The following is a 19,252-nucleotide window of genomic DNA, read 5'->3' as shown; positions in this document are numbered from 1 at the left end:
ACATTCTGTAAAATTGACTTGACATTTTACTTTCAGGAACTAACAGGCAGACAGAACCACAATTAAGGTATTGTAAAACAATAATACTTCCTAGCTATTTCTAGATAATTTCGGCGACCTCACCTATTATTATTTCTGTACGTCTGTATGTTGATGCACCACATTGCCGATGCATTATGATAACTGTATTATTAGCTAACTACTGTATAGCTTGCTGACTATTCCTGTAGGCAGGCTTGAAATATGACTAGCATCCTCGTGCTGCAACCCGCAAGTACATTTTGCTCAAGTATCAGTTACTGAAATCGTTATCTATTATTATTAGGCCCCACATGTGCCAGTGCACGATGTGAATAGGGTTACACATTTCACTTGCACATTTTTTTTTCACTACTCTAGTTACCTAGCTAGCTACCCGTAGCTAGTTGCTTTATTGATTCACACACAATAAGCATCCATCCATCCGTTCTAATCTACCAAGCCATGATTTTCACTTTGACACTTTCTGACAGACAGTGATGAGCTCAGGAGACTCCAACCCCGCCGCCACACCCACTCTTTGTGTGGACATCCAGGGAGATGGGCGATGGATGTCTTTGGTGTGTATCCTGCTGCCATTTTAGAATAACAGTAGTAGTTATAGTCAATTTCCTCTCGTGTCCTGATTCAGAGGGGTTGGGTTAAGTGCGGAAGACACATTTCGGTTGAATGCATTCAGTTGTGCACCTGACTAGGTATCCCCTTTCCTCTCTCCTTCTGCCTACAGCATAACCACTTTGTGTCTAACAGCAAGGACAAGGAACCAGATGTCCTGTTTGTAGGAGACTCTCATGTCCAGCTCTTGCACCAGTTTGAGGTAATCTCTCTATCCTGACAGCTGTAAGGGGACTGCAAACATGGGTGGCATTTGTTTTTTGGAACTTTAACTAACATAATTTGCCACATTTGAATATTTTCTGATTACAAGTCTTGTAATTGCAGAAGAAGACATGTTAGCTGCTATGTTATGCTAGTTGATATACTGGTGTTGATGTGTTTTTGTCAGGTGTGGCGAGAGCTGTTCTCCCCTCTCCACGCTCTCAACTTTGGGGTGGGAGGTGACGCAACACAGCACGTCTTGTGGAGACTGAGCAATGGAGAGTTGGCCCACATCAGCCCAAAGGTATGTATGCACACAGACAACAAGTTAGTACGTTACATTAGAGTTGATCATACACTACTCATTGTTCAGATTTAAACCCTAATGGCTGCACAGACCCATGGTCCCAGGCCTGTTCCTGGGCTAAAAAGCACTTTCAGTATCCATCATTGAACATGCTTTTAAATGAAGTGGTATGAATGAAACTGCCCACCAAGTTGATGTTTGCGCCTCTGCCTTCACCAGGTAGTGGTGCTGTGGGTGGGAACCAATAATCACGGTCACACTGCCGAACAGATCTGTGGCGGCATCATGGCCATAGTCCAACTCATCAAGGACAAGCTGCCGAAGGCTTACACTCTCATACTGGTAGGTTTTTCTACCTCTTTTCTACCACAAATGTGAGTTAAACCATTGTAATGGGAAATTATTTGATTAATTATTTTCCTGTATTTGATTTACTGTTACTAAGTACTGATGTACACTGTAAAATCCATGGAGAATAAGAGCACCTCCTCCCAGCTGCCCACTGCACTGAGGCTAGGAAACACTATCACCACCGATAAATCTACAATAATCGAGAATTTCATCAAGCATTTTGCTACGGCTGGCCATGCTTTCCACCTGGCTACCACTACCCTGGCCACCAGCTCTGCACCCACCGCTGCAACTTGCCCATGCCCCCCCCCCCCCCCGCTTCTCCTTCACACAAATTCAGACAGCTGATGTTCTGAAAGAGCTGCAAAATCTGGACCCCTACAAATCATCTGGGCTAGACAATCTGGACCCTTTCTTTCTAAAACGAGCCGCCGAAATTGTCGCAACCTCTATTACTAGCCTGTTCAACCTTTCTTTCGTAACGTCTGAGATCCCCAGAGATTGGAAAGCTGCCGCGGTCATCACCCTCTTCAAAGGGGGTGACACTCTAGATCCAAACTGTTACAGACCTATATCCATCCTGCCATGCCTTTCTAACGTTTTTGAAAGCCAAGTTAACAAACAGATCACCGACCATTTCGAATCCCACCGTACCTTCTCCGCTATGCAATCCGGTTTCCAAGCTGGTCATGGGTGGACCTCAGCCACGCTCAAGGTGCTAAACGATATTATAACCGTGATCGATAATAGACAGTACTGTGCAGCCGTCTTCATCGACCTGGCCAAGGCTTTCGACTCTGTCAACCACCACATTCTTATTGGCAGACTAAATAGCCTTGGTTTCTCAAATGACTGCCTCGCCTGGTTCACTAACTACTTCTCAGATAGAGTTCAATGTGTGAAATCGGAGGGCCTGTTGTCTGGACCTATGGCAGTCTCTATGGGGGTGCCACAGGGTTCAATTCTTGGGCCGACTCTTTTCTCCGTGTATATCAATGATGTCGCTCTTGCTGCTGGTGACTCTCAGATCCACCTCTACGCAGATGACACCATTTTGTATACATCTGGCCCTTCATTGGACACTGTGTTAACAAACCTCCAAACGAGCTTCAATGCCATACAACACTCCTTCAGTAGCCTCCAACTGCTCTTAAACACTAGTAAAACTAAATGCATGCTCTTCAATCGAACGCTGCTGGCACCTGCCCACCCGACTAGAATCACTACTCTCAACGGGTCTGACCTAGAGTATGTGGACAACTACAAATACCTAGGTGTCTGGTTAGACTGTAAACTCTCCTTCCAGACTCACATTAAGCATCTCCAATCCAAAGTTAAATCTAGAATCGGCTTCCTATTTCACAACAAAGCCTCCTTCACTCATGCTGCCAAACATGCCCTCGTAAAACTGACTATCCTACCGATCCTTGACTTCGGCGATGTCATTTACAAAATAGCCTCCAACACTCTACTCAGCAAATTGGATGTAGTCTATCACAGTGCCATCTGGTTTGTCACCAAAGCCCCATATACTACCCACTACTGTGACCTGTACGCTCTTGGCTGGTCCTCACTACATATTCGTCGCCAAACCCACTGGCTCCAGGCCATCTATAAATCACTGCTAGGCAAATCCCCGCCTTATCTTAGCTCATTGGTCACCATAGCAACACCCACCCGTAGTATGCGCTCCAGCAGGTATATCTCACTGGTCATCCCCAAAGCCAACACCTCCTTTGGCCGCCATTCCTTCCAGTTCTCTGCTGCCAATGACTAGAACGAATTGCAAAAATCTCTGAAGCTAGAGACTCTTTATCTCCCTCACTAACTTTAAGCATCAGTTGTCAGAGCACCTTACCGATCACTGCACCTGTACACAGCCCATCTGAAATTAGCCCACCCAACTACCTCATCCCCATATTGTTATTTATTTTGCTCATTTGCACCCCAGTATCTCTATTTGCACATAATCTCTTGCACATCTATCATTCCAGTGTTAATACTAATTGTAATTATTTTGCACTATGGCCTATTTATTGCCTTACCTCCATAACTTGCTAAATTTGAACACACTGTATATATATTTTCTGTTGTATTTTTGACTTTATGTTTTGTTTTACCCCATATGTAACTCTGTGTTGTTGTTTTTATCGCACTGCTTTGCTTTATCTTGGCCAGGTCGCAGTTGTAAATGAGAACTTGTTCTCAACTGGCTTACCTGGTTAAATAAAGGTGAAACAAATAAAATAAAATGTTCCTTCCTTTGACCTGTTTAACTGCCAGTATCAAATGTCTGCCAGTGTTGAATGTTATGGTTAAAGTTAGCTGATGTTGTGACTTCCTACAAGGCTCTCGGGCTGGTGTTTACTCAACACTCAGTGCTGTGGGATTAATATATAAGCACCTTCTCAGAGAAGCCCATTAGACATTTCTCTTGGCTTCTGCTCTGGAGATGTTCTCCATGAATTCTTGTAATAAACATACATTATTTTGATTGATATGATCGACTGCTCTCCCTTTTGTTCACCTGGAAAATCCCCTTTACAACCATGAACCTTTATGATAACCCAAACCTAAATTATAAACTGCATACTTATGGACTCCATTATCATTGCTGACTATATTGGCACGTTTGTCCTTTTATAGCATGGACATCTAGTGACTATCATGTTGGTGGGACCTTAATTGGGGAGAACGGGCTCATGGTAATGGCTGGAGCTGAATCAGTGGAAAGGGATCAAACACATGGTTTTCAGGTGTTTGATGCCATTCTATTTTCTCTGTTCCAGACTTTATTATGAGCTGTTCTCCTCTCAGCAGCTTCCTGTGCTATCATGTATGTTTCCAACCACAGGGAGTGCTGCCCAGGGGTAAGATGCCCAACCCCATGCGGGAGAGGAATGCCCAGGTCAACAAGCTGGTCCAGGAGGCCGTGTCCTCCCTCTCCCACGCCTCCCTCCTCAACGTGGACCCCGGCTTTGTACACTCGGACGGCAGCATCTCCCACCAGGACCTGTATGACTACCTCCACCTCACCCCTCAGGGCTACCAGGCTGTGTGCCAGCCGCTACACACCCACCTCAAGGGCCTGTTGGAGAAACAGGCCAAAGACCAGCTGATGGAGAACTGATGGCCAAAGACCAAATGACCCACTCACTACATCAGAGGTACAAACCCTGGTCCTGGAGAGACACAAGATACAGGCTTTTAGCACATTCACTACTTTTAGAACACTTTTTAGTATTTTAGTACAGGCTTTTGTTCCAACCCTGCTTTTGTTCCAACCCATGATTCAAATAATGATCTAGTCCTTGATTGGTTGAATCACGTTGAATGTTTTGAATGCTGGGCTGGAAGAAAAGCCTGCACTAAAAAGGCTTTCCAGAACCAGGGTTGGTAACCACTGCACTACTCTACTCTATTGGACCGTACTGTGACTTACCACCAAAATGGCTGAGTAGAGGACCGCTAAGTACTAATAGGATCAAATGTCTGTGTTGCTAGTCAGATTTGACCGCTTAACACCGTTGGAGATTTGATTGATCTGATTTGAGAGATTATCCTTCTCTTTAGTTTCATGCTGTATGGTGTATATTATGCACAATATGCCAGGATCTCTCTCTTCTGGCTGATAGATACATTATAAGCTTCCCCACAGAAAGGTTAGGAAAATCTGAAAAGCTACCATAATAAAGGTTTGTTTAGTTTCCTCTGTCAAAATAACCACATTTCCTTTATTTTTATTTTTCTCTTTACTTTGAAAACATATACAGTACTAATGATCTGAATGATTACTAATATCATTGAAAATCCCTTTAATGGTCTATCGTATGTGTGTAGACACAGAGACCAACAAGGCATCATTTGGCCAGTTGGCTCCACTGTTAAAGAATTACTTGTTTCTGGTATCTGTTTACCACCGTTGCTTTTTGTTACTTGTGAAGATTTACCCTGAATATGTTTTATTTTTTCTGTACAAATATGGAGAATGAAGTGTAATAGTATGGTGTATTTGGAGTGAATGATGAGGGCATTTCAAAGTAGCGCTGAGACTGGTGGGTATTTGGCTTGGATATGATATGATATGATACTGTTGTCAGTGTGTATGGATGTGTTGTAGCTAGCTTATACTTGTCTTGCACTCTTTATTCAAAGGCAGTCACGCCACGTGACCCAATACTCCTTATAAAAGGCTGCTTTGACTGTTTGTATATACTGCTTATGTAGGTCTACCAGTCTCTACTTGACAATGGTTGTGTTGCTGATCTTGAATGTTGATTGTGGAAAATCTGAATGTAATGTCAAAAGCAATGCATTAAAAACCAATGAAAGCTTCAGTATGGACATTGCTTTGTTTGCAGCTTCCAGCCACTGAAGTGTGTCTGCATGATGGCTGTTCAAAGAAAAGTTTTTAAACCAAAGTAATAACATAATTGAACTTTAGCTCTAGCTTGTCAAAACATCCAGTGTGTGTGTTCCAGTGCGTGTGTTTTGATTTCTTAATGTACTCAAACTAAAGAGTGTAGCGAGAGTACACATGGAACACAACAATTGAGAGGTTTATTGGATTGGGATGACCAAACAGTTTTAGACCTGCATGTGATGTTATGCCTGAGCAGAGAACCACAAATAGAGAGCTGTTTAGTGACACACAGTACTCTGATGAGACGTTGGACCCACTCTTTCGCATGGTTAGTTGGCAGTGTCAGTTGGCAAGAAGTATTTGTTTACCAGTTCGACCTTACAGCTTCTAACATGCCGGAAAACGGAAGATCAAGAGACCAAGTGTAAATATCTGTTTTTAAGTTGGTCTTCAGAGATATCATCGACATTGTGTAGAATGATCCAGCCAATCCAGCGTAGCGGTATGTAGCCCAAAACCTTGACTGATTAATGGAATCCAACAAGCTCCAAACCGTTATGCGTGAGTAATGTTCATGTCCTGTGATAGTTAATGTGAGATTTGACTTGGTGCAAATAGATCTTCCCTAACCCTTTCTTACAAACACACTGTAATTTAGTTTGCTCTAATCGCTTGAATGATGATCTGGACAGCATATTGACCTATCAGATCAATGACGCTTTTATTTCCTCATTACTTTGCTAGAGGAATAGTTGATCATTGTCTTAATGTTTGCCAAGGAAACACAATCACAGTGTCTGGCTGACAGTTTCAAGCGGCCTTCAAGTCTTCAGCTGAACATTCTATGTAAAGAACGTTATTTGTTAGTTTGCTCTGAAAGAAAGTATATTTATTAAACATAATCCATGAAGGCAGAAGAGTGTTTTGCCATAGACACTACCAAAGGTCAGTATCATAAAGGTCCCTCATCCACCTGTCAGGCTGACTTCACTCATCTTTAACACTATGAGGTGTTGTTTTGGCCAACGTCCACTCTTTCCAAAACACTTGGCGTATATAACACAATAAGCCACAAGGCATGGGTGTAAGAGGGGGGACACGCTTCATACAACATGGCCCATTTAATCTCAGACTGAGACACGTGAAGTTACTGCAGCGTTTAGTTGTTCATTCAGTAGTAGCTGCAGAGGTTATATTGCACATTCACAAGGATAGTTTGCCCACAGGAATGGGATTAAAGATTAAAAAATGCTTTTGCTGTTCTGTTTATTGGCATTAACCGGTCAAGGACAAGGTAAAGTATTGAACATTCTGTTTGATTTACTGTTGAATGTATTTGGCTTTATCATGTACAGTGCGTTATAGCAGGTTACACTTAATACAGCTGCTACTGGTGTGCATGATTTGAGGTGTCTGTGAAAGCACTACATTTAACTCATAGGGAGACTTGTAGACAAATTGACATGTGCATTTGATTGTTTCTTTCTGATGTTCTGAGCGTTTCATGAAGCGTTGCAGACAGACATAGCCATCTCATAGTAGTTGCACACAGACATCCATCATACGGACAGACATATCCGTCATACAGAAATGTCCATCATACAGACATATCCATCATACAGACATTTCCATCATACAGAAATATCCGTCATACAGACATATCCATCATGCAGAAATATCCATCATACATACATATCCATTCTGATTACTACCAAGGGATTCCTGAAACTGATGTACAACGTTCAGGTGTCAGTGCCGCTACAGTGGAGGACCTAGGGAGAGTTGGAGACCAGATCAACCCCCCCAGACACCATGACAGACTGTGTGACTGTAAGGCTGAGTGATTAGGAAGTAATTGCTATTTTTCCAGTATGTACAGTACCAGTAAAAAGTTTGGACACACCTACTCATTCCAGGGTTTTTCTTTATTTTTACTATTTTGTACATTGTAGAATAATAGTGAAGACATCAAAACTATGAAATAACACATATGGAATCATTTTTAGTAACCAAAAAAGTGTTAAACAAATCAAAATGTATTTTATATTTGAGATTCTTCAAAGTAGCCATCCTTTGCCTTGATGACAGCTTTGCACACTCTTGGCATTCTATCAACCAGCTTCATGAGGTAGTCACCTGGAATACATTTCAATTAACAGGTGTGCCTTGTTAAAAGTTAATTTGTGGAATTACTTTCCTTCTTAATGCGTTTGAGCCAGTCAATTGTGTTGTGACAAGGTAGGGGTGGTATACAGAAGATAACCCTATTTGGTAAAAGACCAAGTCCATATTATGGCAAGAACAGTTCAAATAAGCAAAGAGAAATGACAGTCCATCATTATTTTAAGACATGAAGGTCAGTCAATCCAGAACATTTCAAGAACTTTTAACGTTTCTTCAAGTGCAGTCGCAAAAACCGTCAAGCGCTCATGAGGACCGTCACAGGAAAGGAAGACCCAGAGTTATCTCTGCTGCAGAGGATAAGTTAATTAGAGTTACCAGCCTCAAAAATTGCAGCAAAAATAAATGCTTCACAGAGTTCAAGTAACAGAAACGTCTCAACATCAACTGTTCAGAGGAGACTGCGTGAATCAGGCCTTCATGGTTGAATTGCTGCAAAGAAACCACTACTAAAGGACTCCAATAATAAGAAGAGACTTTCTTGGGCCAAGAAACATGAGCAATAGACATTAGACCGGTGGAAATCTGTCCTTTGTTCTGATGAGTCCAAATTTGAGATTTTTGGTTCCAACCGCCGTTTCTTTGTGAGACGCAGAGTAAGTGAATGGATGATCTCCGCATGTGTCACGACTTCAGCCGAGGCTGCCTCCCCTCCTTGTTCGGGCAGGCTTCGGCTTTCGTCGTCACCGGAGTACTAACCACTGCCGCCCCAATCATCATCACAATTGTCTTGTCTTGTTATCACACACACCTGGTTCTAATCCCCTAATTAGTCTGTGTATAAGTGTTCCTTCTGCCCCCTTGTCCTTGTGGGTGATTGTTTATTGTGGAGGTTAGTGAAGCTCGGTGGAGCTCGTGTATTTTGATTCAACGGGAGTATTTTCCCGTGTGCCTTGTATTTTTCCAGTGCACCTGTTTTGTGCCCTGGAGTGTGTTTGACGCATTTCTGCATAACCCTGTATTTTGCGGAATAAAGCCTGTTATTCTGTGATTTACCCTCCTGCGCCTGACTCCTTCAACACCACCAAATCACAGAATCACCCACCTGATTTCATGGAGTCAGCAGGAGAAGAGCGCATGCCTGGAGTCGTGGCACGGGCCCAGGAGCATTCCAAGATGCTGGCCAGCTTGGGGGAAGCGATGGATCGGATTCTTCAGGTCGTTTAACGCCTGGAGAGGAGAGAACCTGATCTGTCGAGACTAGCTGGCCAACCGGATCCAGCCACCTAGACCCCAGCACCCGGAGGGATCCAGATATCCCGACCACGGGCGTTTGATGGGATGGTGGAGCTGTGCCAGGGATTCCTCCTCCAATTGGAACTGTACTTCGCCAGCATCAGGCCGGAACCATCGGAGCGGGAGAAGGTGTCCGTCCTCGTTTCCTGCCTCTGTGGGAAAGCCCTGGAGTGGGCCAACGTGGTGTGGAACGAAGGAGGAGCCGCGTTGGAGGACTACAGGGAGTTCGCTCGCTGAGCGACTGGTCCACCTGAGGCAGGGGACGAGGACCGCGCAGGCCTTCGCCTTGGAGTTTCAGATGCTGGCAGCGGGGTCCGGGTGGAACGAGCGGGCCCTGATCGACCAATTCCGGTGCCATCTGCTGGAGGACGTCCGACGGGCGCTAGCCTGCCGGGACACCATGTTGTCCTTCAATAAACTGGTGGACATGGCCATTCGGTTGGACAACCTGCTGGTAACCAGAGGACGTCCTGGTAGGAGTCTGCGCGTTTCCACCCTGGACGACTCAGATCCCGAGTGGATGGAGCTGGGTGGAGCCGGTAACCGAGAGAGCGGAGGAGGACAGCGACAGTGCCACTCTGGTGGCACGAAGGGACAGTACACCACACGTCATAGTCAACGTTCTTTTGGATCTGCAGGCAGGGCACTCACGCATCACTCCAGGTATCGAACACCCACACTTGTTCAGTGCCCTCTGTTGCGCACTGTACCCTACCTATCCACTTTCCTGATCACATGGTTGTTCCCCAGTGTAAGGCGCTAGTCGATTCAGGCACAGCTGGGAACTTTATGGACAGGGCATTCGCACGCCGTCAAGGCATTTCATTGGTTCCCCTTTCCATTCCACTCCCCATCAGAGCACTCGATAGTCGACCAATAGGGTCCGGGTTTGTAACGGAAGTCACGATACCAGTCACCATGATCACCCAGGAGACTCATTGTGAGCAGGTTATTTTTGTGATTATTGAATCTCCTACTTTCCCTGTGGTATTAGGTATCCCTTGGCTAGCCCTCCACAACCCCACCTTCTCATGGCCGCAGAGGGCTCTCACAAGGTGGTCGCGAGAGTGTCAGGGTAGGTGTCTAGATGTTTCCGTTGCTGCAACCACAGTGGAAAGTTCAGACTGTACCTGGACCGTGCGCATTCCCCCTGAATACCTTGATCTGGCGCAAGCGTTCTCTAAAACGCAGGCGACTAAATTACCACCTCATCGGGCGGGGGATTGCGCGATAAACCTCTGTGTAGACGCTGTACCTCCCAGGAGTCATATATACCCCCTGTCACAGGCTGAAACGGTGGCTATGGAAACATATGTCACGAGTCCCTGCGCCAGGGGTATATACGTCCCTCCATTTCACCCGTCTCCTCGAGTTTCTTCTTTGTGAAAAAGAAGGACAGAGGTCTGCGCCCGTGCATTGATTATCGACCACTGAACAGGGAGACAATAAGATTTTGTTATCCTCTCCCCCTCATTCCTTCAGTGATTGAATCAATGCATGGGGCGCGCTTCTTCACCAAATTAGATCTCAGGAGTGAATACAACCAGGTGCGTATCCGAGAGGGAGATGAGTGGAAGACAGCATTCAGCACAACCATGGGGCATTATGAATACCTGGTGATGCCCTATGGTTTGATGAATGCTCCCTCAGTTTTACATCCTTTGTGAATGAGGTGTATCGGGACATGCTTGGTCGTGGTGTAATGGTCTACATCGATGACATCCTGGTGTATTCCACTACGCGCGCCGAGCATATGTCTCTGGTTCGCAAGGTGCTGGCCCGACTGTTGGAAAATTACCTTTATGCTAAGGCAGAGAAGTGTATGTTTTTCCAGCAGTCCGTCTCCTTCCTTGGATACCGCATTTCCACCTCAGGTGTGGAGATGGAGGGAGATCGCATTTCAGCCGTGCGTAATTGGCCGACTCCAACCACGGTTAGGAGGTGCAGCGCTTCCTTGGCTTTGCCAACTACTATCGGAGGTTTATCCGGGGCTTTGGCAAGGTCGCAGCTCCCATTACCTCCCTGTTGAAGGATGGGCCGTCCCGGCTCCTCTGGTCTGCTGAGGCTGACCTGGCCTTCAGCAAACTGCGGGGTCTGTTCACCTCTGCCCCAGTACTGGCCCACCCCAATTCATCACTACCGTTCGTAGTGGAGGTGGATGCGTCCGAGGTTGGGATAGGAGCTGTCCTGTCTCAACGCTCGGGTACGCCACCCAAGCTCCGCCCCTGTGCCTTCTTCTCTAAGAAGCTCAGCCCAGGAGAGCAGAACTACGACGTTGGTGATCGGGAGCTGTTGGCTGTTGTCCGATCCTTGACCATGTGGAGGCATTGGCTCGAAGGGGCGAAACACCCTTTCCTCGTCTGGACGGACCACCGTAACCTGGAGTACATACGGGGAGCGAGGAAGCTGAATCCTCGCCAGGCCAGGTGGGCCCTATTCTTCACCCGGTTTGATTTTACACTGTCATACATTCCGGATACGAAGAACGTGAAGGCAGACGCACTGTCCCGGCTGTATGACACAGAGGAGAGGCCCAGAGACAACACCCCCATACTTCTGCCCTCCTGCATTGTGGCGCCGGTAGTATGGGCAATGGACGCGGATATAGAGCAGGCATTACGCACAGATCCATTTCCACTGCAGTGTCCAGCTGGGTTGCGGTATGTGCCTGCTCTTACAGTGAGGGAAAAAAAGTATTCGATCCCCTGCTGATTTTGTACGTTTGCCCACTGACAAAGAAATTATCAGTCTATAATTTTAATGGTAGGTTTATTTGAACAGTGAGAGACAGAATAACAACAAACAAATCCAGAAAAACGCATGTCAAAAATGTTATAAATTGATGTGCATTTTAATGAGGGAAATAAGTATTTGACCCCTCTGCAAAACATGACTTAGTACTTGGTGGCAAAACCCTTGTTGGCAATCACAGAGGTCAGATGTTTCTTGTAGTTGGCCACCAGGTTTGCACACATCTCAGGAGGGATTTTGTCCCAGTCCTCTTTGCAGATCTTCTCCAACTCATTAAGGTTTCAAGGCTGACGTTTGGCAACTCAAACCTTCAGCTCCCTCCACAGATTTTCTATGGGATTAAGGTCTGGAGACTGGCTAGGCCACTCCAGGACCTTAATGTGCTTCTTCTTGAGCCACTCCTTTGTTGCCTTGGCCGTGTGTTTTGGGTCATTGTCATGCTGGAATACCCATCCACGACCCATTTTCAATGCCCTGGCTGAGGGAGGTTCTCACAGAAGATTTGACGGTACATGGCACCGTCCATCGTCCCTTTGATGCGGTGAAGTTGTCCTGTCCCCTTAGCAGAAAAACACCCCCAAAGCATAATGTTTCCACCTCCATGTTTGACGGTGGGGTTGGTGTTCTTGGGGTCATAGGCAGCATTTCTCCTCCTCCAAACATGGCGAGTTGAGTTGATGCCAAAGAGCTCTATTTTGGTCTCATCTGACCACAACACTTTCACCCAGTTCTCCTCTGAATCATTCAGATGTTCATTGACAAACTGCAGACGGCCCTGTATATGTGCTTTCTTGAGCAGGGGGACCTTGCGGGCGCTGCAGGATTTCAGTCCTTCACGGCGTAGTGTGTTACCAATTGTTTTCTTGGTGACTATGGTCCCAGCTGCCTTGAGATCATTGACAAGATCCTCCCGTGTAGGTTTGGGCTGATTACTCATCTTTCTCATGATCATTGCAACGCCACGATGTGAGATCTTGCATGGAGCCCCAGGCCGAGGGAGATTGACAGGTCTTTTGTGTTTCTTCCATTTACGAATAATCGCACCAACTGTTGTCACATTCTCACCAAGCTGCTTGGCGATGGGCTTGTAGCCCATTCCAGCCTTGTGTAGGTCTATAATCTTGTCCCTGACATCCTTGGAGAGCTCTTTGGTCTTGGCCATGGTGGAGAGTTTGGAATCTGATTGATTGATTGCTTCTGTGGACAGGTGTATTTTATACAGGTAACAAGCTGAGATTAGGAGCACTCCCTTTAAGAGTGTGCTCCTAATCTCAGCTCGTTACCTGTATAAAAGACACCTGGGAGCCAGAAATCTTTCTGATTGAGAGGGGGTCAAATACTTATTTCCCTCATGAAAATGCAAATCAATTTATAACATTTATGACATGCGTTTTTCTGGATTTTTTTGTTGTTATTCTGTCTCTCACTGTTCAAATAAACCTACCATTAAAATTATAGACTGATCATTTTTTTTGTCTGTGGGCAAACGTACAAAATCAGCAGTGGATCAAATACTTTTTCCCCCTCACTGTATCCGTGATCGTCTGATCTTCTGGGCACACACGTCACCCTCCTCTGGTCACCCAGTTATCGGCCGTACAGTGCGCTGCTTGAGCGGAAAGTACTGGTGGCCTACCATGGCTAAGGACGTGAGGGTTTACGTCTCCTCCTGCTCGGTGTTTGCCCAGAGTAAGGCACCTAGGCACCTCCCAACGGGTAAGCTACAACCATTACCAGTTCTACAACGACCATGGTCTCATCTTAATATTGATTTTCTGACTGATCTTCCCCTCTCCCAAGGTAACACCACCATTCTGGTCATTGTGGACCGCTTCTCCAAGTCCTGCCACCTCCTTCGTCTGCCCGGTCTCCCCACGGCCCTGCAGACTGCGGAGGCCCTGTTTACTCATGTCTTCCGGCATTACGGGGTGCCAGAGGATATCATGTCCGACCGAGGTCTCCAGTTCACGTCCAAGGTTTGGAAGGCGTTCGTGGAACGTCTGGGGGTCTCGGTCAGCCTGACCTCTGGGTTCCACCCCGAGTCAAATGGGCAGGTGGAACGAGTAAATCAGGATGTGGGTAGGTTCCTGCGGTCCTACTGCCAGGACCAGCCGGGGGAGTGGTCAGTGTTCTTGCCATGGGCAGAATATGCCCAGAACTCTCTCTGCCACTCCTCTATTAACCTAACACCATTCCAATATGTTTTAGGTGACCAACCAGTTCTGGCACAGTGGAAGCAGAGCCAGACCGAGGCTACTGTGGTGGATGACTGGTTTCGGCGCGCGGAGGAGACGTGGGACGCTGCCCACGTTCACCTCCAGCGCGTCGTGCGTCGTCAGAAGGCCAACGCTAACCGTCACCGCAGTGAGGCCCCGGTCTTCATACCGGGGGATCGGGTCTGGCTCTCGACCCGGAATCTGCCCCTCCGCCTGCCCTGCCGGAAGCTGAGCCTGCGGTTTGTGGGGCCGTTCAAAGTCCTGAGGAGAATCAATGAGGTTACGTATAGGTTGTTACTCCCCCCTGATTACCGTATTAACCCCTCGTTTCATATGTCTCTCCTCAGGCCGGTGGTGGTTGGTCCGCTCCAGGAGTCTGAGGTGCGGGAGGTTCCTCCACCTCCTCTGGACATCGAGGGGGCCCCGGCGTACTCTGTTCGTGCCATCCTGGATTCGAGGCGTCGGGTGGTGGCCTTCAGTACCTCGTGGAGTGGGAGGGGTACAGTTCATGAGGAACGGTGCTGGGTCCCGGTGAGGGATATCCTCGATCTCTCCCTGTTGCGGGATTTCCACCGTCGCCATCCGTCTCACCGTCCTCCTGGCCGTCCCCGGGGTCGGCGCGCTGCTGGTCGGGGGGGTGGTGGTACTGTCACAACTTCGGCCGAGGCTGCCTCTCCTCCTTGTTCAGGCAGGCTTAGGCGTTCGTCGTCACCGGAGTACTAACCACTGCCGCCCCAATCATCATCACAATTGTCTTGTCTTGTTATCACACACACCTGGTTCTAATCCCCTAATTAGTCAGTGTATAAGTGTTCCCTCTGCCCCCTTGTCCTTGTGGGTGATTGTTTATTGTGGAGGTTAGTGAAGCTCGGTGGAGCTTGTGTATTTTGATTCAACTGGAGTATTTTCCTGTGTGCCTTGTATTTTTCCAGTGCACCTGTTTTGTGCCCTGGAGTGTGTTTGACGCATTTCTGCGTAACCCTGTATTTTGCAGATTAAAGCTTGTTATTCTGTGATTTACCCTCCTGCGCCTGACTCCTTCAACCCCACCTCATCACAGCATGTCTGGTTCCCACCGTGAAGCATGGAGAAGGAGGTGTGATGGTGTGGGGGTGCTTTGCTGGTGACACTGTCTGTGATTTATTTAGAATTCAAGGCACTCTTAACCAGCATGGCTACCACAACATTCTGCAGCGATACGCCATCCCATCTGGTTTGCGCTTAGTGTGACTATCATTTGTTTTTCAACAGGACATTGAACCAACACACCTCCAGGCTATGTAAGGGCTATTTGACCAAGAAGGAGAGTGATGGAGTGCTGCATCAGATGACCTGGCCTCCACAATCACCCAACCTCAATCCAATTGAGATGGTTTGGGATGAGTTGGACCCCAGAGTGAAGGTAAAGCAGCCAACAAGTGCTCAGCATATGTGTGAACTCCTTTAAGACTGTTGGAAAAGCATTCCAGGTGAAACTGGTTGAGAGAATGCCAAGAGTGTGCAAAGATGTCATCAAGGCAAAGGGTGGCTACTTTGAAGAATCTCAAATCTAAAATATATTTGTTTAACAATTGTTTGGTTACTACATGATTCCATATGTGTTATTTCATAGTTTTGATGTCTTCACTGTTATTCTACAATGTAGAAAATAGTAAAAATAAAGAAAAACCCTTGAATGAGTAGGTGTTTCCAAACTTTTGACCTGTACTGTATATTTTAATGGTATACAGTAGTTTGTGATTTTTGTAAGTGGATACATTCCTATTCTGCTTGTCAGTCTGTTTCTGACAGCCCATGATTGTAATGTTTTTCGATGGCAAATAGTTGGCAGAAACCAAATGGTACTCAGGCTAATAAAGCAGTTTGCTGTGTGTCACTCAGGGAGGAGGAGAGAGGGTTTGAGTGGAGGCTGCCTCTGCCAGGACTCTGCCAAATCCTACCGCAAGCTCAGGAAGGCCTGTGAGTAGCCCTGTGTTTCTGTAACACTAACAGCAGTACATTGAAGAGTTACTAAAATACTTGTTAAAGTGGAACAGCAGTACATTGAAGAGTTACTACAATACTTGTTACAGTGGACTCTCCCAAAGTCACTAATCTGTGTATCTCTCTCCCATCCTCTCCAACCTACGCACAATCCAGTTGTGGCAATGTGCGTAAGGAAAGGATTCAAGAATCAGTGGAAATGCCAGAAGATCATGGAAAGGGTAGAGAGGTCAAAGGGTGACCAAGGCAAACACTTCATGAGTATTCCAATATAAAGAGTTGACCTTTAATAACTACTTTATAAACTTTGAAACCGTGTTTTGTAATCTCTCTCAAGAACATGACTCGTTTTTGAATAAAAATGTATTTTATAATTATTCTCCTTTGTAATACACATTTTTATAACAAGTTTCACTAAGTGTGTGGAGTGATTTCCAATGTATTATTTTAGCATTTTATCATTAGATTTCATATTCCTTTTGCGTGTATTGTGCCACTCTAAATCCTTCTGTCGCTACTTCATTAAATCTACATTTATTCACAGCGATTTTGCCAATAAAGAAATCACCCAAGATTGCACCATTCAGTAGGACAGGTGTGAAAAGACAACACTTTATTTAAGACAAAAGCTAATGAAGAGGAAAAATAAACATAAGACAACAGCATAAGCCTGCATATCCTCCGAGGATTTACAAGCTTATACATTAAATATGTGCAAAAACAAGCCATGTTTTACATAAACACCAGTTAAATGTATTATCGTTTGAAACGTTTTTACCTCTAAGTTATTTATAAGCTAAATATACCTGAATTTGTGCTTGAACTACAGAGTTTACATACATGATCAAACACAGAACACAGAAAGGGACTCAGTAAATGGACTCCAGGGCAACAGTCACAAGGGCAGTGAATATCTAAGAACATTGAATTAGAAACAGAAATAGGCAGTGCAGCTGAGCAGTGGATGTTTGCCCCTTCAATTACCATGTTGAAGACCAGTTTTCAAGATTGTTGTTTTTAAAAGGAATATCAGTTAATAGAGATGATTGACATAAAAACACATTGTAGAGGTGGGTTCTATTCTAAGAGGATAGACCCCTCCCTTCTGACCTCTTGTTGACTCTCTCCTCACAATCTAAAAGCATTGGAAAGGAGTGAGCATACTAAACCCAGCCCTATGGTGGCAAGATGGGGCAATTACAATATCGACAATACCACTTATTCCTATCCAGTCCTTTCTCAGGTCAGTGAGGGTAGAGGGAAGGGAGTGATTGGCTCCCAGCCAGCAGACAGACATGCAGTGTGCATACTGTGGTGGTCTCAGTGGTTGATCAGAGGCAGAGAGAGAGAGCTAGCAGGGCCATCAGCATCAGACCAACTCTGGACTGGAATGGAGGGGCAGGAGAGTGGCCTGGGAGAGAAAGGAGAATGGGAGAGGAGGGGAGGCAGGGGAGGAGAAATATAATGAGTGAGTGAGGATGTTCAAAAATATATAAACAGTGTATATATCTTCTTGATTCCTGTCTGTACTCCCCAGTTCAGAAAATGTCTTTATTGCATTTCCCTGATGCATGAAAATGATCCTTGCACAAACAAGTACACAAACTAGAACCAAATTAAATTCAACATATTAAAAACAACTTTGTCACATTTAATTACTCAGTACATCCCACCTCGGTCTTACTACAACAACCCACCCACTTACCAGTGATATCCAGACTAATGGTCTTGGACATTGAGATGTTAGTCAGAGGGTTCTTGGCCACACAGGTGTATATCCCTGCATTTTTCAAGGAGACACCTACGGCCATCAAAGGACCAGTTGCCGGCAATGATTGGTTGTTGTATTTCCACCGGTACTCGCTGGTTGGCCGGGAGTCAGCTGAGCACTTCAGATTGACAGTGATTACTGAGCCAATTACCACTAAACCTGGGCCAGAGATGTTCACACTCAGAGGGCCATCTACAGAGAGAGGTTCAGAGACGGTGGGTCATAATAGGGAAAAGTCTCAATGGAATCCTTGGGACGTCCAACTCTGACGTCCCCCCATTGAAGTTGAAATGTAAAATGGTTAAGGTAAGGGTTAGGGTTAGGGTTTAGGGTAGGGAAGTCCCAAGGATCACAGATAGCACTAACCGTCATAATATAATAGTGGTGGGTTTCTGACTGTTTCTACATTATATAACGTACCATTTTTATATTTTAAAATATTTTACCAACAGATTAAAACGGCAGTACTTACAGTTCACCAATAGCTGGTATTTAGGGCTGGTGTGTGGACGAAGGAGGTTGGTGGCGACGCACTGATAGTTTCCATCGTTAGACACCTTGACTGGACTGAAGTGCAGAGAGTTGTTGGAGATGGTGATGTCAGAGTTCAATGTGTTGTTCAGGACCAGAAACAGGTTGTCCTTCATCCAGTAGATGGTGTCATAGCGCCCAGTGACATCACAGGTCAGGGTTAGATTGTCAGATGCTATCGGCATTTTGCTTTGTTTCACCATCACCGACTTTATAGCCTCTGTGAGGAGAGAGGATGTGTATTGCTTTATGTACAGTATCAATATTTGTCATTTGATAAAATGGTTAGTTCCAGCGATGCAATAGTTGGATATATAAAACATATACACTACATACAGTGGGGAGAACAAGTATTTGATACACTGCCGATATTGCAGGTTTTCCTACTTACAAAGCATGTAGAGGTCTGTAATTTTTATCATTGGTACACTTCAACTGTGAGAGACGGAATCTAAAACAAAGATCCAGAAAATCACATTGTATGATTTTTAAGTAATTAATTTGCATTTTATTGCATGACATAAGTATTTGATCACCTACCAACCAGTAAGAATTCCGGCTGTCACAGACCTGTTAGTTTTTCTTTAAGAAGCCATCCTGTTCTCCACTCATTACCTGTATTAACTGCACCTGTTTGAACTCGTTACCTGTATAAAAGACACCTGTCCACACACTCAATCAAACTGACTCCAACCTCTCCACAA

At 45.5% G+C, this 19,252-nt stretch overlaps 1 protein-coding gene across 2 annotated transcripts; it reads left to right on the top strand.

Moving 5' to 3' along the window:
- LOC311122242 (platelet-activating factor acetylhydrolase IB subunit alpha1-like) lies at positions 1-5,853 on the top strand. 2 transcript variants are annotated; one of them, XM_084158047.1, is made up of 6 exons: positions 1-67; positions 513-599; positions 767-856; positions 1,046-1,162; positions 1,385-1,507; positions 4,371-5,853. In XM_084158047.1, the coding sequence occupies exons 2-6, from the start codon at positions 519-521 to the stop codon at positions 4,644-4,646; spliced, it is 687 nt and encodes a 228-aa protein (XP_084014173.1). In that variant the 5' UTR covers positions 1-67; positions 513-518; the 3' UTR covers positions 4,647-5,853. The 2 variants fall into 2 exon arrangements, with proteins under 2 accessions (XP_084014173.1, XP_084014174.1); XM_084158048.1 differs by having other exon boundaries at positions 16-67; positions 517-599.
- Positions 5,854-19,252: the final 13,399 nt, after the last annotated feature.

This window comes from Coregonus lavaretus, assembly GCF_964263955.1.
Source record: "Coregonus lavaretus genome assembly, chromosome: 3".
Lineage (NCBI taxonomy): Eukaryota > Metazoa > Chordata > Actinopteri > Salmoniformes > Salmonidae > Coregonus > Coregonus lavaretus.
The sequence above is the reverse complement of the archived record's forward strand: the minus strand, read 5'-3'. Positions and strand labels throughout refer to the sequence as shown.

What these genes read in the sequence shown, in the direction of transcription:
- LOC311122242 (XM_084158047.1), top strand. Translation starts at nt 519, where the DNA reads ATGAGCTCAGGAGACTCCAACCCCGCCGCCACACCCACTCTTTGTGTG. An exon ending in ATGGGCGATGGATGTCTTTG is followed by an intron (nt 600 to 766) that starts GTGTGTATCCTG and finishes TTCTGCCTACAG; the next exon opens with CATAACCACTTTGTGTCTAA. An exon ending in AGGCTTACACTCTCATACTG is followed by an intron (nt 1,508 to 4,370) that starts GTAGGTTTTTCT and finishes TTCCAACCACAG; the next exon opens with GGAGTGCTGCCCAGGGGTAA.